Source organism: Canis lupus, chromosome 11 (genome assembly GCF_003254725.2).
Source record: "Canis lupus dingo isolate Sandy chromosome 11, ASM325472v2, whole genome shotgun sequence".
Taxonomy (NCBI): domain Eukaryota; kingdom Metazoa; phylum Chordata; class Mammalia; order Carnivora; family Canidae; genus Canis; species Canis lupus.
The window spans coordinates 70,232,139-70,256,599 of record NC_064253.1 but is presented as its reverse complement, the minus strand read 5'-3'; the positions used below and the strand labels follow the sequence as shown (position 1 = coordinate 70,256,599).

The 24,461-nt window shown below is 41.2% G+C and overlaps 1 protein-coding gene across 4 annotated transcripts in view; it reads left to right on the top strand.

The window, feature by feature from the left end:
- ASTN2 (astrotactin 2) overlaps nucleotides 1-24,461 on the top strand; it is an 853,772-nt gene that overhangs the window by 362,941 nt on the left and 466,370 nt on the right. For all 4 annotated transcript variants that reach the window (XM_025432065.3, XM_025432067.3, XM_025432064.3 and 1 more), the window contains one exon: nucleotides 11,072-11,239. In XM_025432065.3, coding sequence (XP_025287850.1) covers nucleotides 11,072-11,239 — 168 coding nt within the window. The remainder of the gene's footprint in view (nucleotides 1-11,071; nucleotides 11,240-24,461) is intronic.

The window sequence follows — 24,461 nt, the reverse complement described above, 5'->3', positions numbered from 1 at the left end:
TAGCAAAGTACCACGACTGTGTGGTCAAACAACAGGAATTTATTTCCTCCCAGTTCTTGAGGTGGGAAGTCTGAAATCAAGGTATTGGCAAGGCTGGTTTCTTCTGACGACCTCTCCTGGGCTTGTAGATGGCCGTCTTCTCTCTGGGCCCTCACATGGTCTTCCCTCTGTGTTTGTGTCCTAATCTCTTCTTATAAGGACACCAGTCCTATTAGATTAGGACCCGAACCTGACGACCTAATTTAATCCTAGTTACCTCTTTAAAGACCCCCATCTCCAAATATGGTCACACTCAAAGGTACAGAGGGTTAGGCCTTCCAACATCTGACTTTTGGGGAAGGCACAGATCAGCCCAAGATGGGGAGACAATACAGAGGAATAGGTTGCAGTTGATCCAAGGAAAGGGGGAAGAACAGGGCGGAAGGGGTGAGAGCTATAAGGACTCAGGAGATGACCGTATAGAGAAGAGTGGCTGATGATAGTTGTAAGAGAGCCTACCCACCCCACAAACCGCCCCACGACCCTAGAGAGCTGTTGCTCTCAGGGATTGAGAGCTCCCAGCCTTCCAGGCTCTTTGCCTATGTTCACAAATCCCCAAACTGCTGTTTTTAACCTCAGGTTTGCAGATTTGGTTGCTCATTCTTTAAATGGTGTTCAGCCAATGGCAGGGGGTGGAATGTATTCAAACCTGACTTGAGGCTCTGAGGATAAGGGGAGGCATGGAAGTGGATGCACTCTTCATGGGTTTGTTGGGCTGAAGTCAGGTGGGCTCCTCAAGTCTGCTGTTTCTTGGTTTGGTTTTTCATCCTGTGCCCTGAAAAGACCTTTCTCCCAGGTCCAAGACCCTGACAGATAGGATCATCATGGGAATGCCCGATGTAACATTGAGAAATAAACCTTTAATTCTTTTTTACTCAAAAAGAATGAGGAGGGGGAAAAGAGGTGAATACATTTGGCCAAAAACTTCACTGGGTGCCGTGTGTGAAGACCATCTTTCCACCACACAACCTTTCATCTCTCCGCTTCCCATTCACCACTGTGACCAGAGCCTTCTTTTGAAATCTATCCATGGTTCTCAGAGGTCTGTCTCCTGATTCGAGGTATAATGAAAGGGATTTGCAGCTGCCGTCTGGCTCGCCAGGCAATTTTGTCTGGTGATACCTCCTTCCGTGGTATTTTTAGTTCTCATCTGTAGCTTTATGTTTCTTTAGGGACCGAGGTGCCTCTGGCTTTTCAGAGAACACTACGGAGTGGCCTGAGCTCCCCAGCTCACCTCTGATCTATGCTGCACAATTACAGGAGCAGGCTTATAATCAATGTAATTGAAGATCAGAGTTAATGAGGACCTCCGTGCCCGTGCGGTCCCCTGAGCAACGCTGAGCTTCAGATGCTAGATAAGGAAACGATTGGGCTGAACTGAAAATCCATTTGGCTAATTAGATGATGTATATTCCCACAAGCCAGTGGGAGAAAAAAAAAATATATATATAGTGAAAAATAAGGAAACATGACATTTTGAAGTTGAGATTTTGGCAAAGATTCATTTCAGAGTCACTGCTCTCTGGGGAGATTGATTTGAGCACAAAGAGGGGTCTCAGAGCACCCAGAAAATGGGGCTACTTTTGATCTGAAGCCAAGAAAAGAAAATTGGGTCCACTGGAAAACTAGAGATATATGAGACACATGGAATAATACATTTCTATTCCTGTGTATTTATTCTCAAAGTTATGCTAGAACCTACCCAGAGAGCTGCTTGCCACTCTTTGGCCTTACTGTGCTTGTGCATTCTCTCTCTCTCCTTCTCCCCCCCTCCCCCTCCCTCTTTCCCTCCTCATCATCTACACACATATTCCCCAACATCTTCTGAATCTAAGCACTATGGTGATTGCAGAGTAAGACAAGGCAGAGTCAGTTTTTAAGAAACATGCGATTCAAATGGAAGAATAATAAAAGGGAAATTAAAAAACCAACTCATGTTTTGCCTTAGATTTGCTAAATCTGAGCTCCCTTCCTGGACTATGAGCTCTGAGTAGACAGACACCCTATTTTGCTCATCCAGAGACTGGGGCAAGACCCAGCACATAGTATGTGCTTTATTTGTTAAATGAAAAAAAAATATGTGGATGAATGAATAAAGCTCCAACATGACATCTGTAGCTGGTAGTTGAGTAGAGTATCTTATGAGAGAGACTAAGAGGAGCACAAACCAAGTCTGAACGTGAACCTGAAGGGGCAAGTGCCACCTCGCCTTTTGCCAGGTGTGTTGTTCTCCTTTGTATCCTTCAAGCTCTAGCTTAAAAGCCAACTCTTGGGACGCCCGGGTGGCTCAGTGGTTGAGCGCCAGCCTTTGGCTCAGGGCATGATCCCGGGGTCCTGGGATCGAGTCCCACGTCGGGCTCCCTGCAGAAAGCCTTGCTTCTCCCTCTGCCTGTGTCTCTGCCTCTATCTCTGTGTCTCCCATGAATAAATAATTATAATCTTTTTTTTTAAAAAAGGCTAACTCTTCAGTGATTCCTGACACACCCTTTGCCTTCCGCTTATACTCAAAGATGCCCATCCTTGTCATGCAGTTCTTCCAACACTCTAGGTTGCATTAGATCTATCTGTGCACACATTTGATCTCCCTTGTTGGTCTATAATTTTTTGATGGATTCAATCCATTTATCATTCTCTCTGCCTTTTTCTTATGCAAAGAGAGGCTTAATAAATGTTGGTTAAGCGAACATGTGGATTAAGGCGTGGTAGTTACGTTTTGTGCAGACTTCCTTTCATTTTCATTCACTATCTGATGTGACATCTCTGCCACACATGCTTGCTCCTTCACACTGAATCCCTCCAGCATCTGTGTGGTGCTGGCTTATCCACACCCCAAGCCCGTGGGCCAAATGAGAGCTCAGGAGCCATGATTGTCAATTCAGTTTTGGCTTAGGAGACACTGAAGGGCTAATCTTGTATTTGGACTCTCCTAGGATAAAAACCATAAAACAAAGAAACAAAAACCTGTGGGATCAATGTGGAGGCATTCCTGCTTCACAATCCCATGAAGTCAGTTGGAATTCCTTCCGATCAAGCATGGAACTGTAATTTCATTAATTCATTCAACATTCTCTGAACTCCTAGTATGTGCTAGACACTTTTTTTTTTTAACTGAGGGCTGGGTTGATAAGGACAAATGAATGAGTCATGACATCTTCCCTATGGGAAAGCACTGTCTATCAGAGAAAGCAAAAGACCTCCCACACTACAAGATACATCCCCCACTGGGGGATGCACAGACTATCAGAAAAGAAGCACGACCACCATGGAAGGCAGCACTGCCTAATACCCAGCCAAAGTTCTAACTCTCAAGACGGCCTGGAATAATGGACAGGTCCCATCTTTGGATGCTGAAAAACCTAGAGTCAGTGTCTACTTCTGCTACTTACTAGGTGTAAATTTGGTTAAATCACTTTTTCTCTGAACTTCACGTTGTCCTTCTGTGAAATGGAGGAAATACCTACCTCATAAGGCTGTTGTAAAAATTAAGTGAACAGGATGTGTAACACATTCATCCCAGAGTCTGGAATAGAGAAGGCATTCAAATGATAGTAACTCCCTTCTGCCATTAAACCAATAGTTTCCTTCAAAGAGTACCTTTTATTTATTTTATTTTACTTTTTATTTAAATTTAAATTCAACTTGCCAACATGTAGTATAACACCCTGTCCTCATTCCATCACGTGCCCACCTCAATCCCTGTCACCCAGTCACCCTATCCCCCCACCCACCTCCCTTCTACACCCTTTTGTTTGTTTCCCAAAGTTAGGAATCTTTCAGAGCTTATCTTCCTCTCTAATTTTTCTCACTCAGTTTTCCTCCTTCCTTTATGGTCCCTTTCACTATTTCTTATATTCCACGTGTGAGTGAGACCATATGATGATTGTCCTTCTCCGATTGACTTATTTCACTCAGCATAATACCCTCCAGTTCCATCCATGTTGATGTAAATGGTAGGTATTCATCCTTTCTGACGGCTGAATCATATACCATTGTATATATATAAACCACATCTTTTTGTCCATTCATCTGTCGAAGGACATCATGGCTCCTTCCAGAGTTTGGCTATTGTGGATGTTGCTGCTGTGAACATTGGGGTGTAGGGTGTCCCGGCATTTCACTACATCTGTATCTTTGGGGTAGATACCCAGTAGTTCAATTGCTGGATCATAGGGTACCTCTATTTATAACTTCTTCAGGAACCTCCACACAGTTTCCAGAGTGGCTGCACCAGTTCACATTCCCACCAACAGTGCAAGAGGGTTTCCCTTTCTCCACAGCCTTGCCAACATTTATTGTTTCCTGTCCTGTTAATTTTCGCCATTCTCACTGCTGTGGGGTGGTATCTCATTGTGGTTTTGAGTTGTATTTCCCTGATGGCAAGTGATGTGGAACATTTTTTCATGTGCTTGTTGGCCATGTGTAGGTCTTCTTTGGAGAAATTTCTGTAAAGAACTTATCAAACTCAACACCCAAGAAACAAACAATCCAATCATGAAATGGGTAGAGTATCTTTTAAAGATACTTAAAAAATATCTCTCTTATTTATTTCTTTGTGGAGGGGCATGCATTGAAGTGGGGGAAGGGTCAGAGGAGAGGAGGAGAGAGTAGAGACTCTTAAGTAGGCTCCACATCCAGTGTGGAACCCAACTCAGGGCTCAAACTCATGACCCAGAGATTATGACCTGAGCCAAAATCAAGGATTGGATGCTTAACGGACTGAGCCACCCAAGTGCCCTGAGTTACTCCCTTTCTGCAGACTCATTTCTTATATGTAAGAGAGATCGGTTAACTAGTATTGGATTCAGAACTTCCCAGTTTGTAAGAAGTCCAAATAATGACTAAATTACTCCTGCTAGTTGAGATTTCACAATATGCTGGGGGCTTCACATACTGCAGTGGATGTTGTCATGCTGTGTCCAAATCTCTCATTAGAACACAGGCACTAGGGCACCTGGATGGCTCAGTGGTTGAGCATCTACCTTTAGTTCAGGTCATGATCCCCAGGGTCCTGGGAGGGAGTCCCACATCAGGCTCCCTTTGAGGTCCTTTCCTTCTGGTGACCATTAGTTTGCTCTATATAGTTAGGAGTCTGTCTCTTGGTTTCTTCCTCTCTTTTTTTTTCTTTGATCATTCATTTTCTTTCTTAAATTCCACATATGAGTGAAATCATATGGCATTTGTCTGACTTATTTTGCTTAGCTTAATACTCTAGCTCCATCTCTCTCTTTCTCATGAATAAATAAATAAAATCTTAAAAAAAAAAAAAAAAAAAAAACGTAGGCACTGTTCCCCAGCTGCCAGGAATGTTGGTGGTTGACTACATGCTCTGAGTCTTTCTAGGAGAAATGTCCTTCATTGAAAAGGATGACTTCACCCAAGTCCATGTCCCTTCCCCAAGGATAGCTTATAGCCTATGACTGGTTAAGGTGGAGGTAGGTACAAAGGCCGACACATTGTCTTGATTAAGAACAACTCTGAAGGACCATCCCAGCTCCAGAACTTACCCCTGGGATCAGCTGAGTGCTTGGTCACAACTGCATGGCAATTTGAAATCTCTCTCTGCTCAATTCCACGTTGCTCATTTCCTTACTGGAGAACTCCCAACAAACCTTCTGCATGCCAGTCTCTGATCTTGAGTTTCATTTCTGGTAAACTTGACCTAAGATACATGCATTGTCTCACTTAATCTTTGTATCAACATTATAAAGGAGAAATTCATAACTGCATTTCTCATGGGAGTTGACTGAGGGGTTGTCCAGGTTTACAGAGCTTGTAAGCGGCAGAGGGAAGATCTGAATTCATGTCTTGCTGACTCTTTTCTCTGCATCACTGCACTGTGTAGCTTTCCTGAAGTAGTGGGATTAGCCAAACTCAGCCCTGGGACACAATTCAATATCCATCCCTCAGTCTTTAGTGAGAATAAATACAAGAATTATCCATTTAAACAGCATGACTGTGCTTTTTAAAAGAAAAATCTGTGGTTGATACTAATGTTCGGTGCCTTACACAGGGACCCATGTGACATGTTTCTGCTCGGGCTTAGTTCCAGAGGGGAAAATATGGCTTTGCAGATAGATTTGCATATCTTCCCTTGCCAGAAATTTGAAATATGGAATCCAGCAGACTTTTTTTTTTCTTTAGCTGCCAAGGATTTTAAGGCCAGCTTCAAATGTGGTCATTTCCTTATCTCTGAGCTCGATGCTATCTATCCCTTATGTTTTTCACATAGAATCCTCTTTCATCCTCACCAAAAATCATACTATTCACTGTGCTTCTACTGAGGAACTCATTCTGTAAGATGATAAAAATCACATTGTCTGTGTGAGCTAGAGAAGATAAGGTTGCCTGCCATGCCCGTATCCTTTTCAAGGAATCTTAGATCCTCAGGGCATCCAGGTAGGGTCTGATGTGATCCTGCCTCCCTGGCCATCGCCCATTGGACCACAGCTAGTCACCAGGGCCAAGAGGAGCCCAACCATTGTGGTCAGCTAGCAGGGTCTCTTGTGACCTGACAGAGAGGCTACTGTCAAGCCCATATGATGCACAGTAGCTGAGTTTGTCTTGGGAAAATTTAAATTGCATATATGGAAAGATTTTGTTGGTTGACAGGCAGAGAGAAGCACATGCAGGGAGAGAAGCTGAGTCATGTTAATAGTGAAACAATTAAAGATCTCCTGCTGCTGAAGTCTGTAGATCTGCCTAAGTCTAGAACCCGTCTCCAAGTCCAGCGTTATGAAGCCTGGTCCTACTTACATGTTTTGTTTTTTTCTTTCCCCCTGTGAAATTTCACCTTTACTGTATTTTTTTACATGCATTTTCTCAACTTTTATTTTTTTCATTCATTAAGTTTTTAAAAATTTTAGTTTCAGTATGTTTAACATAGAGTGTTACATTAGTTTCAGGTTTATAATAAAGTGATTCAGCAGTTCTATGCATGACTCAGGGCTCATCACGATAAGTAGACTCTTAATCCCCTTCATTTATTCCACCCATCCTCCCACTGCTTTCCTTCTGGTGACCATTAGTTTGCTCTGTATACTTAGGAGTCTGTCTCTTGGTTTCTTTCTCTCTTTTTTGATTTGATCATTCATTTTCTTTCTTAAATTCCACATATGAGTGAAATCATATGGTATTTGTCTGAATTATTTTGCTTAGCTTAATACTCTCTAGTTCCATCTATGTTGTTGCAAGAGGCAAGATATCATTATTTTCTGTGGTTGAGTAATATTCCACTGTATATATGCACCACATCTTCTTTACCCAAGCGTCTATTGGTGGAGACTTGGGCTACTTCTGTAGTTTAGCTTTTGTAAATAATGTTGCTATAAACATGAGGGGTGCACATATCTCTTTGAGTTCGTGTTCTTGTGTTCTTTGAGTAAATACACAATAGTGTGATTGTTGAATCATATAGTAATTCTATTTTTGATTTTTTGAGGACCCCCCCCCCCCAGTTTTCCATAGTGGCTGCACCAGTTTGCATTCCCACCAATAGTGTAAGAGGGTTCCCTTTTCTTCACATTCTTGCCAACACCTGCTGTTTCTTGTGTTGTTGATTTTAGCCATTCTGAAAAGTGTGAGGTGACAGCTCATTGTGATTTTGATTTGCATTTCCCTGATGATGAGTGGTGTTGAGCATCTTTGCATGTGCCTGTTGGCCATCTGGATGTCTTCTTTGGAAAAATGTCTGTTCATGTCTTCTGCCTATTTTTAAATTGGATTATTCATATTTAGGTTGTTGATTTTTATACATTCTTTATATATTTTGGATACTAACCCTTTATCAGATAAGTCATTTGCAAATATCTTCTCTCATTCAGCAGGTTGCCTTTTAGTTTTGTTGATTGTTTCCTTTGCTGTGCAGTTTTTCTTTTGATGTAGTCCCAGTGACTTACTTTTTCTTTTATTTCCCTTGCCTCAGGAGACATATCTAAAAAAATGTTGCTACGACCAATATCAAAGAAGTTACTACCCATGCTCTCTTCTAGGATTTTTATGATTTCAGCTCTCACATTTAGGTCTTTAACCCATTCTGAGTTTATGAAGGTGTATGGTGCATGAAAGTGGTTTCATTCTTTTGCATATAGTTGTCTAGTTTTCCCAACGTCATTTGTTGAAGAGACATTCTTTTTCCCATTGGATATTCTTTTCTCCTTCATTGAAGATTAATTGACCATATGACTGCAGGATTTATTTCTGGGTTTTCTGTTCTGTTCTATTGATCCGGGTGTCTATTTTTACCATACTGTTTCAATTACTACAGCTTTGTAATATAACTTGAAGTCTGGAATTGTGATACCTCCAGTTTTTCCTTTTTCAAGATTGCTTTGGCTATCCATAGTCATTTGTGGTTCATACAACTTTGTTTGTTCTAGTTCTGTGAAAAATGCTGTTGATATTTTGATAGGGATTACATTAAATCTGTAGATTGCTTTGGGTAGTATAGACAGTTTAACAATATTTGTTCTTCCAAACCATGAGCATGGAATGTCTTTCCATTTCTTTACATCATCTTGAATTTCTTTCATCAGTGTTTTATAGTTTTCAGAGTACAGGTCTTTCACTTCTATGGTTAAGTTTTTTTATTGTTTTTGGTGCAATTCTAAATGGGATTGTTTTCTCAATTTCACTTTCTGCTGCTTCATTATTAGTATATAGGAATGGAGCAGATTTCTGAATATTGATTTTGTATCATATGACTTTACTGAATTCATTTATCAACTCTAATCATTTTTTGGTAGAGTCTTTAGCGTTTTCTTTTCTTTTTTAAAATTGTATTTATTTATTCATGAGACAAAAAGAGAGAGTGGCAGAGACATAGGCAGAGGGAGAAGCAGGCTGCCTGCAGGGAGCCTGATGTGGGACTTGATCCCCCTCAGGATCACGCCCTGAGCTGAAGGCAGATGCTCAACCACTGAGCCACCCAGGCATCCCTTTCGGGTTTTCTATATACAGCATCACATCCTCTGTAAATAGTAGAAGGCTTACTTCCTCCTTACCAATTTGGATGTCTTTTATTCCTTTTTGTTGTCTAATTGCTGTGAGCTATCTTTGCTATATTACTACATACATAAACTTACCATTTCCACCCAATATGTAGCCACCCTACACAGGCTTCTGTTCTTTGTCCTCAAAGAATATGTGTGTGTGTAAAATGTAATCCATATATGTATGTGTTCATGTATGTATACATGTGTGTATAGATGCATGTGTATGTGTGTACATATATGCATATGTTAAGGGGAGTATTTTATTTATTTATTTATTTATTTATTTATTTATTTATTTATTTATTTAAAAAATTTTTATTGGAGTTCAATTTGCCAACATTTAGCATAACACCCAGTGCTCATCCCTCCAAGTGCCCCCCTCAGTGCCCATCACCCAGTCACCCCAACCCCCCGCCTACCTCCACTTCCACTACCCCTTGTTTCCCAGAGTTAGGTGTCTCTCATGTTTTGTCACCCTCACTGATATTTTCACTCATTTTCTCTCCTTTCCCTTTATTCCCTTTCACTAATTTTTATATTCCCCAAATGAATGAGACCATATAATGTTTGTCCTTTTCCAATTGACTTATTTCAATCAGCATAATACTAAGGGGAGTATTTTAAAGCAATTATTCCAAAGTAGAGTCTTTTGTTTGACTTACACAAATTTTTTTATGATTTATGTATTTTAGAGAGAGAGAGTGTGTGAGCAAGCTGAGGGAGGGGCAGAGGGAGAGAGAGAGAGAATCCTGAAGCAGATTCCCTGCTGAGCGGGGTGCCTGACATGGGGCTTGATCCCAAGACCCTGAGATCATGACCTGAGCCAAGATCAAGAATTGGTGGCTTAACCAACTGTGCCACCCAGGCACCCTTGACTTACACAAGCATAAGAACAAAGTTAAGTCATTATTTCTAAATTGACTGATTGCAATCAAAATCTGAATTTTTAGCCTCTCCTAAAGAAAAGCTGACACTCTGGTACTGCTGGTTTTTAGATCCATTTGTGGCCAGAGTTGGCTGGAGCGGGCCTGCAGCTACTCCAGTCTGTTAGAACCTGCAGTGCCAGTTCACCCTAAATTCCATTGTTCCCCAACATTGAGGCATTTTATGTGGCACAAATGCGGGTTTTTTTTTTAGAGGTGCCTTGGATTTCTTTGAATTCCTCTCTCTCCCCATACCTCCCTCTCTTTCTCTAATACAAAAAAAAAAAAAAAAAAAAAGTGGGCCAGGAGGCCAAGAAGCTATTCAGCTAGTCTCTCCCATTAATGTCTCATACCTGGCCTTTGTTGCATGAATGACCCCTGTTGGGGGTGGGGAGAGGGTAGGAGAGGTGGCCTGGGTGACAGGGATAGTAGCAGGGTTTTTTTGTTTGTTTGTTTCAAGTTTTAATATTTAAATATTCTTTACTAGGACAAGTCAGGCCCCAGCTAAGCATAGCATTTTATCACATTAATTTATTCCATTTTTACAACAACGAGGTGGGTTCCATTGATACTCCTTTTTTTTTTTAAAAGATTTTATTTATTTATTCACGAGAGACACACAGAGAGAGGCAGAGACCCAGGCAGAGGGAGAAGCAGGCTCCAGGTAGGCCTGATGTGGGACTCGATCCCAAGACTCCAGGATCACGCCCTGGGCTGAAGGCATTGCTAAAACACTGAGCCACCCGGGATCCCCTCCATTGATATTCCTATTTACAGATGATGTCACCAAGGCCCAGAGGTATTTAGTAACTTGCACAGTCAATGGCAGGTAAGGGTGGATTCTGGATTTGAATCTGAGTCCTAAGAGCCCAATGTCTATGCACTAGGCTGACCTGTCTCTGTGTCTGATTTGTCCTTTTCTCTACTAGCTGCTGATACTATGGCACATGCAAAAATGCCCTGTTGTTGTGGGTAGACAACTGAGCACAGGGGACATGGGGTGGAGGGATTGCTCGCAGGCACCCACCTCTGTTCTCAACCTGCAGCATCAGCAGCAGGACACATCCTCATCCTACAGTTGGGAAGACAGCAGCCGTCTTTCTCTCTGTTCACCCACAGGAAGCAGTTTCGTGGTGAGTGAAGGGAGCTACCTGGACGTCTCAGACTGGCTAAACCCGGCCAAGCTGTCCCTGTATTACCAGATCAATGCCACCTCCCCATGGGTGAGGGACCTCTGCGGACAGCGGACAACAGACGCCTGTGAGCAGCTCTGCGACCCCGAAACTGGTGAGCCGTGGGGCCAGGCTGGGGTTGGAGGGAGGGAGGAGGCGAGCTGCAAGATGGCCTGCGCGTCTTCTGCCTGAAGCATCATGGTTTCCAAGCCATGGACAATGAGTTTTACCTGAAGGCCCATTATTAGTTCCATTGGTAGTTAAACTGTGTGCTGCCATCACTAGGTCAGGCAGAAAGTTCTATAAAACTACAGAATCCCAGAAGTAGAAAGGCCCACAGACAGCATCTGGTCCAGTTTCAGCAAAGCAAGGTATCTGAACATCATCAGATCCTATTCACCTCTCACTAGCTGGATGTTCTTTGCCATATTTTCTAGCTTTGCTGAGACATAATTGACATAACATTGCGAGCGTGTAAGGCGTACGCTGTGATGATGTCATGAGTGGATACACTATGAGATGATTACCACGTTAAGACTCATTAACACCCCCATCACTTCACATACCATTTTTTAATGATGATAACATTTAAGATCTATGCTCTTAGCAACAGTCAAGTGTATAACACAGCATTTTTTAAAAGATTTTATTTATTCATGATAGGCAGAGAGACAGAGTGAGGCAGAGACACAGGCAGAGGGAGGAGCAGGCTCCATGCTGGGAGCACGATGCGTGACTCGATCCCAGGTCTCCAGGATCACGCCCTGGGCCAAAGGCAGGCGCTAAACCGATGAGCCACCCAGGGATCCCCTATAACACAGCATTGTTAACAGTTCACTCTGTTGTATGTTAGGTCCCCAGGACTTACTCATCTTAAATGGGGAGATGTTGGTCACAGGGTGCAAACTAGCCAGGTGTTCTTCAGAAAGACGCTTCCTCTCTCTCAGGTACCAGAGAATGAAAATAGCATCTAACCCACGAGATTGTTGTTAGGATTCAATGAGATAATGCATGGAAAGCCCCTAGTATATTCATTTACTGAGACATCTCACAGGTGTTTATTGAATAGGCACACACTTTCCCAGGCATTCAGGATATAGCAGTGGAAAACAATAGGCATAATCTCTGCTCTAATTAAGTTTATATTCTAAGGAGATGTTTGGTCTATACCGTCTAACAAGGTAGCCACTAGCCACATGTGGCTGTTTAAATTTAAATTAAGTAGAATTAAATGAAGTCAGCAATCATTTCCCCAGGCACATTCACCATATATCCAGTGCTGTGTTGCTCCATGTGACTAATGGCTACCTCTTGGACACTCAGATGTAGAACATTACCACCCCTGCAGAAAGTTCTGTTGGACCGTGCTGCAGCAGGCAGACAGGATGATGATATATGCGCTCGGTCAGGTGATGCTGCATGCTGGGGGAGAGCACACAGCATAAGGGATGCTAAGCCGGGAGTGGGAGTGGAGCTGTTATTACACGCAATGGTCAGGGGAACCATTATTCCAATGTAGGCAAGCGTTGGCAATGGCTTGACCCACCAGGGTAAGGGGAAAAAGATGATCACATTCTAGACATGTTCAGAGGGTAGAATTAACAGGACTTGTTCCTGGATATGAAAGGTGAGAAGTGGAGAGGAGTCAAATGTGGTTCCAAATGGTTCAGTCTGAGCAGTGGGATGAAGAAGCGGGACTTCTCTTTCATTGAGTCAGAGGATGATGCTATAGGAGGGTCGGGATTGAGGTGAGGGGGATCAAGGCTACTGTTTTGGATGTAAGTTCAAGATGACTACTAAACATCAAGTAGAGACAGAAAATAGGCAGCGAGGTCCAAAAGTCAAATGCAAAGAAATTTTAGCTGTAGACAGAAATTTGGGAGTCAACAGCAGGTACATGGTATTTAATCCCAGGAGACACTGTCTTATTTATAGTAAATGCTTAGAACGTGGACAGTATCTTCTTTATAGTTGTTACCTTTTTTGGTGAGATTTTATTTATTTATTTATTTATTTATTTATTTATTTATTTATTTATTTATTCCTGAGAGACATGGAATGAGAGAAGCAGAGACACAGGCAGATAGAGAAGCAGGCTTCATGCAGGGAGCCCGATGTGGGACTCCATCCCGGACCCCGAGATCATGCCCTGGGCTGAAAGCAGACGCTAAACCGCTGAGCCACCCAGGCATCCCTATAGTTGTCACTTAATCAATGGTGTCTGTTCATGTCCACAAATAAGGAGATAGAAATTAGAGAGAAGGTTGTTGCCAAGGTGCCAGAGCAAGTTAGAAATGAAGCTGTTCTTGCTCCCAGTCCTGTGCTCTTCTCTACAGCGTATCTTGCTGTAGTCCCTGTAGAACTTCTTTTCTTTCTTCATTAACAAGAGTCTGGCCATCTTGCTTGGAAAACCCACTGCACGATGTCCATGGGGCAGCCCCTGCCGAGCTGCAGGCTCTCAGTAGCCCAGGTCAAGGAGATGCTCCCTCTATTCCAGTTCTCCTCCATTTCTCCTGGGGCAACAGTTCAGGGGTGAAGAGAGGGTTTCTCCAGGTTGATCCTTGAGTCTCTGCAGAGCTGGGCAAGGATTTGGTTTTCTGACCACCATCCCCTCTTATTCTTTCATTGGGAGCCTGTTTAGACATATTTTTGCAGCCTTTACATAGGCCTATTGGGGAGACTATTTGGAAAATGCAATGCAGCTCTAGTGTACCATTTGACCAGACAGCTGAATCTTCTTTCTTTTAATTAAAAGAGGCTTTAAGGCACTGTCACCCTAAGCAGTACCTCTTTATTCCCCAAACATGTGCATGCCTACACACACACACAGACACACACACACACACACACGATTATCCTCACACAACAGCCAGGAGAGTCCTCGTGGAATTATGTGCCTCTGGATCTGATCCTGTACATTCTTTTTCTTTTTCCTTCCTTAAAACGCAGGCAAGATTATTGGAGAGAGGGAAGAGAAGGGATCCCCTCCCCTCTCTCCCTACACAAAGCCCCAGCTAGCAGAGCTGTGAGCGCCTGAGGGTCTGACCTTCTGGTTTCCCAGCTGATTTGGTTTCAGGTGCAAGTTCATTGTTTCTGATGATCTTTTCCTTTAGCTGCAAGCTTGAGGGCATAATTCCAAACAGGGGGTCATTCAAGGAGGAGGCATTTAGCCAGTTTTGGAAAAGATCAGCTCTCCTACCAAAATCCCCTAGAATTAAACACACACACATACACACCATAGACCTGAAAATGCTACTAGAATCCACCGGGTTGACCTTCTCAACTTTATCACTGACAATATTGATGCCAGAGAAGAAAAGTGAGAGGATCAAAGTCAACGTAGCCAGCAGATACAGAGCCAGGATTCAAACTTAGGAGCCTTTGCTCTTAACAAAGTGTTTTTCAAGCCTCTGCAGGTCTAGTGTGGATTTAAGAGTCCACATTTCTAAAAAGCTACCAGCTGTTGCTGATACTTCTGGCAAAGGACGACTCTTGGTGCACCAAGGCTCTCAACATTCTTCCTCCCAAATAGTCCTCTTGTTTTCCACACAAACAGTAGAAGTCCCAGCTGCCATCTTTGTTAATTTATCTGATAAGGTGATGCTCACATCTGCCACTTTATATTCTTTTTAAAAAAAAAAATTTTATCTTTATCCATTCATGAGAGACACAGAGGCAGAGACACAGGCAGAGGGAGATCCTGATGCAGGGAGCCTGATGCAGGACTAGATCTCAGGACCCCAGGGTCATACCTTGAGACAAAGGCAGACACTCAACTGCTGAGCCACCCAGGTGCCCCTGCCACTTTATATTCTATCTCTGTTTGCCACACACCCGAGGCTCCAGGTACACTGGTTACCTGTCATTCCCTAAAGGCTCTGCCATCTCATGCCTACATCCCTTTAGTGGGCTGTTTTTTCCCTCTTGTAATGTCTTTCTCCCCCTTTTACTGGAAGACCAAGCGTTATTTTTTATTTCCATTCCATTCAGCCCAAAGCCCTACCAGATTGAGGAGCCCTCCTCTCTGCTCTCATGTACTCTGTACTCTCTCTGCCTCTGCACTTCTCTGTGTCATAGTCCTCATCCCCATACCCAGCCATTGTTCTTTCCTTGTCTGGGGCTGTCACCAGATCGTAAGTTTGGTTAAGGGCTAACAAAGGGAGATTCAAAGCCTGTGTCTTGCTTATCTCTATATCTTTAAAACTTAGCCTAATGCTGACATATAATTAGTGCACAGAAAATCATGAAAGGATAAAGGAAATTTATATGTTCCTTGAAACAATTTTATATACCGATTTTTAGTTTCTTTCTCCATTTTCATTTACACCAGAACTCAAATTAACTATTTCCCAGAGTCACCAGGAACCATCCAAGCTACAAGGCTCCAGCCTCATTCTCCCATTTCCCCCTTCCCCAAGAGCACTGGCCTTGCGGTCTTCACTCTGCTCATCTTCACAATAGTCCTCTCAAGCACTCCATGCAAAGTTTTACCTTATGACTAGAGTTCAGGATCCTCTGTCTACCTGAAATGTATCCCATCCTTTAATCGTCTACTTTGTAAAAATCCCATTCACTGATTACCTCTCCTTTCCTCTTGGTAGAATGGATGACTTCTTCTACAGTATCATCAGAGTTTTCTGTTGACTCAAAATCTGATTAAAACTTGAATTATTGTTTGGAAATTTGCCTACCCTGCCTAATATAAGGTCCTTAAAGCAGGAACTGTATCTAATTTACTCCTGTATCCTTTCCACACCAGTGTCCAACAAAGTGCCTTACTCTTAGAAGTCATTCAAGACATAAATATATGGGATTATGTACAGGTAAAGAGTGGAAATGGGAACATAAGATCCCTGAATATATTTTCATGGTTCTTGACTCAGACCCATTTTGAAAAATTTATTTCAATTTGTTAGATTCAATTCAAGCAAGATTTTCTTAATTCCACAACTCATAAGTCTTGTGTGTTAGGTGCTATGGGAAATCACAGACAAATTGGACAATGTTCCTGCCTTCATGGATTTCACATTTTCACAGGGATAAAAATAATATGCTCATATATAGCTATTATAAAAGACACAAAGTGGGATAAATCAAGAACAGGCATTAACAAAGTAGCTCATGCCTGGAGAAAAGGGAGAAATGTATTCTAGATGGGTATTTCAGGAGATGCATCATGGAGTGCATGACCTTTTAGCTGAACCTTGTAGAATCAGTAGGGAGTGTGAGTAGGAAGGTCCCTTTAACAGAGGGACCTTAATGATTGAAATCAGGAGGAAGAAAGTTTATAATTATTCTAGGGACCAGAAAGCAGTGTAGCTAGGCTGGCATCTAGAGAATGTGCTGCGTATGAGGTGGAGGAGGAGAACTGGGAGGAGGCAGGTGATGAAGTTGGACAGGTAAGATGAAGAGAACTCCTAGAAAGATAAAGATCTGAAGATTCTGATAACTGCTAAGTGATTTAATAAGACTATGTTGGCCACTGGAAAAGGGAAACTACCCTCCATATCTGTCCAGGTGTTTTGGGGAACCTCTAACTGTCCAAAGGAATAGCTGGGCCTCTCCTCTTTTGCTTTCCATCAAGAATTAGACTATGGGTATCGTCATGGAAAAACTAATCCCCCAACCCCTGTGCATATTCAGGCCTTAGATCTATCAAAAGTGGCTTTGCTTCCTTTCAGTAAGCTCCTCCTTCTATCGGACTGAACAAAGTCATAGAGTCCCAACATTGCTCATCATGTCTTAAAGCCTTAGTGGATGTGTCAATAAGAAGGATCATTCCTCTAAACTTAGCAAGAAGAAGGAAAAAAGTAGGGACGTAGTGCTGCTGAAGAATATATAATTGCCATGATGCATGGATAAACTTGGCCAAGTTTTCCTGGCTGTATGCCATAGCCCAGCTCGAGTGTGTTCTTCCAGGGATTTCAACAATTAGTACCACCCACAGGGCTGATTATGGAAGTGGTTACATGGTGTGCTGGAGCTGGCCTGTATGACAGCTCGTGAGACTCATGAGAGTTGGTTGTTGTCATCTCTTCCCAACTCTTTGTTTGGATATGTCATGTAAATAGCTTGAAAATTGGCCATGGTGAAGGTATGTATACCAACAAAATTGGTTAATGTTACAAGTCATGGCTTATTTTTCTTTAGAAGGTCAGTCATTGAACATTTACCTTTATTATGGTGAATGGGATGAGAACAAACCAATACAGGACCAAGGCAAGGGAAGGATTCAATGAAGGCTTAGAGAAGGCCTGAAAATGTTGCCAGAGGGTGGTGTTATGCTCCTTTCCAGAATAGGCTACCATCATGCTTCATCTCCCTGAGGACAGAAGTGAATATTCAAGAACTACCTGCTATAGTCCCATACAATGCAGTGCCAGACTATTTAAATGATCTGGCTTTGACTCTTCAGAATGTCATGGAGGGAAAATCCTATGGTGAAACAGCTTTACTAAAGTTCTGCACATGTGTGGTATCATGCTAAATTCTGTACACAAAATCTTTGACAGTATGGATTCACCCACACAAAGGAAGTAACAGCAGAACAGTAATGCATTTAGTCAGTAATTCATTCATTTCTTTATTTATTCATTCAAGTATTTAGTGAACTTGAGTAGAATTGGAATATCCTTTCGAGTCAGAGCAGGTTCAAATCTTTGCCTCTCTGTGTACTGGAAGTAGGGCTTTGGGAAAGTCGTTTAATATATTCAAGCCTTCTTTTTTTGTGTATGTAAAAAATGAGAGCAAGTCCTATTTGGCAGGGTGCTGTGAGAATGAGATGAAAAATAACATTTCAGATACACCCAGCACAGTACTTAATGTATGGTAGGCACTCAAAACATAGTGTCTAATGCTATTTTATAATCAGTTTTGCAGGCCCTAGGGGCTTCGCATAGTTAATTCAATATATTTTTCAATTAATTTAATAAATATTTCATGAGACACCTCTAATACATCATTGTGTACTGTGTTAAATTATTTAAAAAGAAAATAGGATATTGTCCCTGACCTCTAGCAGCTGATCACCTAACAGAGAAACTTACCATAACCTGGACTTCCTATCTGCTGGCCTTTCATTTAGTCCTCATGTGACTTTTAAACTAGTGCAATATAAAAAGTCCCAGGTTCTCAATCCTAGTGCCAGCTTGGCCACAGATTTGTCATTTGACCTTGAGTATGGCATACACTGTGAACTTTATGTTCATTCTCTTCCACAAAGAAATTAGTGGAAACAACTTTTACTGCAAGAAAGATCCCTAGTGATCATCTAGTCTGATCTAATGAGGCTGAAGGCCACTGAGGCTAAGCAAGTTGCCCAGTGTCGCTCAGTAAATTAGCGGCAAGATATGAATTACAACGCTGAATAATTCCTAAGATATTTCTCAGCTCAAAATTCATGTTTCTATGACCTTTTGCGCACTAATAACTTACAGTGTAAGTATGATTGAAACAATTTGTAAATGGCATTTAAAGCAGATTGAATTTTCTTTTCAAATTGATGTGAACTTCAGTCATGTTCACCATCATATTCAGTTTATTTTCATGTCTTCAGCAGCCACTTCGCATTTGCAATAAGATATGAAATGAGAATACATTGAATGTGGTTATGTCACATATATGTCTTATACTGTACTAAATATTTCTGATGTTTATAGGTTATTCTTGTTATTTACTAAGCCTTGTATTATTAAAGTTTAATGGGACACAAGGACTTTGTGAAGTTGTAAGTTCAAGAATTCAGAGATGGAGAATGTCCCTGCCTTGAGCAGACTGTAGCATGGGTGTTTCCAGGTACCAGATATGTAGGATTTAAGTAAGTTGGAGCATGGATAAGATACACAGTTAAGTAAATTGAGATTATTCATTGAGAGCCAACTTCCTGGCAGACCAAAGAAGAGAGATTTGTGTATGAGAACATAAGTTTTATTGAAACTTGTCCTGTGCTCATCCTATTTATTGCTGTAGCTCAGTCACAGAAACAGTTCCTGCATCAATACCTCTTTTCTTGGATGGATGGATGGATGGATGGATGGATGGATGGATGGATGGATGATTAAATGAATAGCTGAATGAATGGATGGGAAACCACTTTTGTTGAGATATCAGGGCTTGATCAGTGGGTTGGGTGCATGGTTCTGTTGTCAGAACCATGGACAGCTCTCTAAATATTGACAATGACATTTTGGCTAAGGGTTTTTGCTAAAGACTTTTACCTGGTACAGCTCTCTTCTGAAAGTCTCCTTCTTTGAGGTGGGTACCACTAGTCTTTTGAACTCAAAGTAAGTTCTATCCTTTATAGGTTTATAATTACTGTATCAAACCAGGTTCTTATTCCAGTGGGCCTCAACTAGGGAAATCAAACTTCCATGAAGTGAGTCACTCTTATTCTCAGAATTCATAATGCTCTCTGCATCACCATTCTTTGGTTCAGAGCTTTACTAGAACCTGAATTAAACAAAATTCATCTAAACTTATTGTCAATTAATGGACCCTGTGCCTCATTATTCAAACATGTGAGATAATGAAATCAAACTTTAAAAAAATTTTTTTCCAACAAAAACATTCAAAACCAAGTGTTTTTTTTTTTTCTGTTTAAAGGCCACAAAATGAATGTTAACCATAAAATACCATTTATCTCATCAGATCCATTTGATGCAGGTTCATTGCCTATATATTATAGATGGGGGTGGGGGTGTTAGGCAATGGCCAGAGATAGCTTACAGTTAAGAGAGGCATGGTGGAGTTTTAGTATGATATCATGGGGTACATTAATACTGGGGTAACAATAATAACATCTACAGTTTATTATGCACTTATTGTGTACCAAGCATAATTGCTGTGGCTTTCTATAACTATCTTGAGTTTGATAGCAATATGTCTATATAGTTATTGTTGCTTCTACTTTTCATACAAGAAGCTATGTCTTAAAGCAGGTTGAATGAAATTCCCAAGGTCATATATTTACTAAGTATCACAGCTGGGATTTGGACCCAGACTGAGTAAGAAGCTACTATTTGAGAAGTCAGTGTTTGAGAAGTTTGCTTAGCATTGAAAAGAAAGAGACATTCTGGCATTCTCTCTTTGATAAGTATTTGCAGAGAATTCTCAGAGGTAGGCATGAATCCTTTGGACAAAGAATTTACAGAATAAGTTGACTTGAAAAAAAATAAAAGGACCCATCAGACTGGGGGCGAGGGAGAAATACAGCACTGAGGGATGGAACTGTGACAGCATTTATGAGTTGTAGGGAAACCATTTTATATCTCTATTCAGGAGTCTTGCTAGATTTGGTCTAGATGCGTTGTTAAATGTTATGTCGTAGAAGAGGGTTGAGGTCTTTTGAAGAAGGACAATCTGTGTCAATGATGAGGTCATAAAATTTCAGAAAGCCCACAACAGAAAGCAGCAGGAATGACTGTTCAAAAATTTGGAAGGACAAGAAGGTTAGAATGGACTGCAAAAAAGGAACTTGAAAATGTTTTCTTACAGGGAGGTTGCCAGCCTCACCAAAGTCCAAGGTAGCCTTTGCTTCTGACCTTGAAAGGAAGAGGCTATGAGAGGTCTGAAGCATCATCTGGTAAAGTTGCAAGTGGGAAGATAACTTGGGGGTATCTCTGATTATTACCTCTCGAGTGAATATGCCAAAAAGAAGGGAAGCTCTCAGCTTTTAAGATTAGCTTCATCATCAAAAATATAATTTACAGGCATTTAGAGACTACATTTAATTTTATTCAGCAAGTGTATTACAAAGGTATTTTGGTGTTTCTGTAAGTGGTGCCTGCCCTACTGTTTAAATATACCTGTAATACCTTACTGATACTGAAGTATCAATAAACAAACGTATGGAAAAGGAAGATGATGGTAAAGTTATGTTGTGAAGCATTCTACAGTGGGTAATCATGAGTCATTTCCAGCACCCATTGTGACGGGGCCTTTGCAGGTGCTGTTCCCTCTGCATGCGACAGTCTACTCTCCACCCACCCTCTCTCCTTATGAGCCTTATTCTTCCCTTTCTTTCCTCCTTCTCCTCACCCTTCATGTTTCAGCTTAAATGTCTCATCCACAAGGAGGTTTTTGCTGACCTTCTAGACTCAGTTATTCCCAATGAGTAGCAACATTATACTACTTTATTTTTCCTTCAGAGTAAATAATAGTAATAATAATAATAATAATAATAATGCCCATTGTACAGGCTATGTGTCAGGGTCTCTTCACAGGGCTTCACATATATTATTTAATCCCCTCAATAGCCCTAGAAGGTAGATACAATCATATTTTAACTGAAGCAAGACACGGTTAGATACATGTGCCAATATTTAATTTACCACTAAGAAAAAATCCATTAAGATATTAACAACACACAAGCCCTCATTTCAAGAGTATGAAAATGTGGAAAGCCATGTGTCTTAGAATTGGTGTAATATGCTGCTATGACCATTTTACAGATGAGGAAATCAAATCATGTGAGTTAATAGATTTTCCCAAAGTCACATATTTAGGAAGTGGTAGAGTCTAGTTTGGAATACTAGAAGTTGGGGTTCAGAGCATATCCTCTTAACCACTAATCTGTGTTATCTGGGCACAACTTCTTTTTTTTAAATAAATTTATTTTTTATTGGTGTTCAATTTGCCAACATACAGAATAACACCCAGTGCTCATCCCGTCAAGTGGGCACAACTTCTAATTATATGTTCAATTCCTAGCTCTCCAAGAGACCACGTGCTATATAAAGGTGAAGATTGCACCTGTGGTATATGTCATTTAACCCCAAACCCAGCAAATTGTCCAGTACACTGTTGATGTTTAATCATGAATGATGGAATGAGTGAATGAAAGAACAAACATTGGATTTGGAGACAAAGTCCATGAGCTTCACTACTAGATTTTCAATTTTGACTGATAGTATGACCTTTGACATGTCACTTTGTTCTCTGGGCCTCAGTTTCTCTGTGTATAATATAAGAGGAAATTAGAGTTGACCCATGAACAACACAGGCTTGGACCGTGCAGGTCTGCTTACATGCAAATTTTTTTCGAGAAACACAGTATGATACTGATGTACAGATGTACTTTCTTTTTTTTATGATTTTCTTAATAACATTTTCTTTTCTCTAGTCTACTTTATTGTAATAATACAAGATATAATACATACAACATACAGAATATGTGTTCATTGATTATTTAGGTTGTCAGTAAGGCTTCCCAGTCAACAGTAGGCTATTAGTAATTAAATTTTGGAGAGTCAAAAATTATACACGGATTTTCAATTGTGCCTAGGGCCTGGCACCCCATCCCTCATGTTGTTCAAGGATCAGCTGTACATTAGATTTTCTCTGAGTGCTCTCCAACTTTGAATGCATATTGCAAATATGCATTGAAAGTCAGTGCTCTACCCAGCATTAAACCAGATAAAATGTACTCAGCACTTAGCACAGTGCATGGTACACAAAGCTCAAGCTCAATGAACACTAAGTATTGTTATAGCTATGGTCAAAACATGAATTGCATGAAATGAGAATCGTAGGATTAAAAAAAAAAAAGACAGTTACCGTGAGCCTTAGAAGTCAGGTCAGATTTCCTGGGGGCCGGGGGGACTAGAGTTGGATCATGAAGCAAAACAATGTTGTGATTGAGCTACTGTGTCCAATTGGCTGCCTCCTACCCATATGTGGCTATTTAATTAATTCACATCGCATTTCAAGTGTTCAATAGCTACATGTGGCTAGTGGTTGCCATATTGGAGAGTATAGATGTAGAACATTTCCAATACAGCAAGTTCACTGGGACAGCGCTGTGACACAGGGTAAAGAGTAGAGCTACATTTCACATATATGTTGCTTCTTTCAAATTATTTCTTGAGTAGCAGTGCTGTGCTAGGTGCTATGCTGTGCCCTGATGGAGCTTAGTCTAGTTTAGGGGTCCACAGACTACAGCCCACAGCACAACTGCTGTTTTTCATTAATAAAGTTGTATTGAAATACAGCCATACCCATTAGTTTACATATTGCCTATGAGTCTTTGCTACCATAACATGGTTGAGAAGTCATGACTGTGGCTTGCAAAAGCTAATATATTTACCAACTGGGCCTTCACAGGAAAAAATTGCCAATCTGTTGTTGGTCTAGTAAATTGATTTTGACATCTGAGTTAAAGAAGTGGTTTTGGTATTCATTCATTTATGTATTTGTTCATTTAATATTCAACTGGTATTTATTTCTCAATCATCTAATTCAAGCTGGATCTCAGGTGCTGACAAGAATGAACAGAATAGATAAAAATTGTGGCCATCATAGAGGTCATACCCTAGTGGGGGCAGGAGACAAATAGATAATTAGAGTATATGTAATAACAAATAAATTATATCCTATGTTAGAAGATGATTTTTTTTATAAAGAAGCTGCAGGAAGACTGGGCTGTGAATGAGAAGGAGAGGGGTGGTTGCAAATTTAAGTAGGGTGTTCAAGGCGGGCATGACCAGGGAGGTGTGGGAGCAAAGCATACTTTGTGGATATCTAGGGAAAGCAGAGTGCAGGCGGAGGGAATGGCCGAGACAAAGGCTCTGAGAGAAGGCTGTGCCTCGAATATTTGAGGAAGATCACATAGGAGAATGTTCATGAGCTTCATTGGACACTAGGTGAGTATTAGGAGCTGGGATCAGCAGGGGACCAGAAGGCCAGAGCCTTGCAGGACATTGTAAGAACATTAGCTTTCATCCTGAGCTCAGTAAGAAGCCAGAGGAGCGTTCTGACCTGAGGACTGATGTCACCTAACTTAATTTTAAAAAGATCACTGTGGCCACTCCATTGAGAAAAATCTATAGGGAACAGGCAAGAGTGGTAGCAGGGGACGCTATGTAGGAGACTGATTGGATTATCCAGGTTAGAAGCGATGGTGGCTTGGGCCAGGGTGGTCACGGTGGTGCAGAAAGAAGTTATTGGAATCAAGATACTGCATTTCATTCATTGCAATGATTCACTGAACACAAATTATATGTTGGGCATTGTGCCCAGTGTTGGGGAGAATCAACAAAAGAAGCTGCCATCTCTGTCCCTTGGTGTTTTCTAACAAACTGGTTCCATACTTTTGACATCAGAAAGGAGGGATACAAAACTATGTCCCCCACATGTGTATGAGATCCAGGACCAGTTTTCACACTGTCTCTGAAGATCCGGGAGAGGATGACACTGTCTTAGTCACTTGGGCTGTTATAACAAAATATCTAGTGGCTTGAACAACAGAACCTTATTTCTCACAGCCCAGGAGACTGGTAAGTCTAACATCAAGATACCACTGAATTGGTTCCTGGTGAGAGTTACCTTTCTGCTTGTGGAAG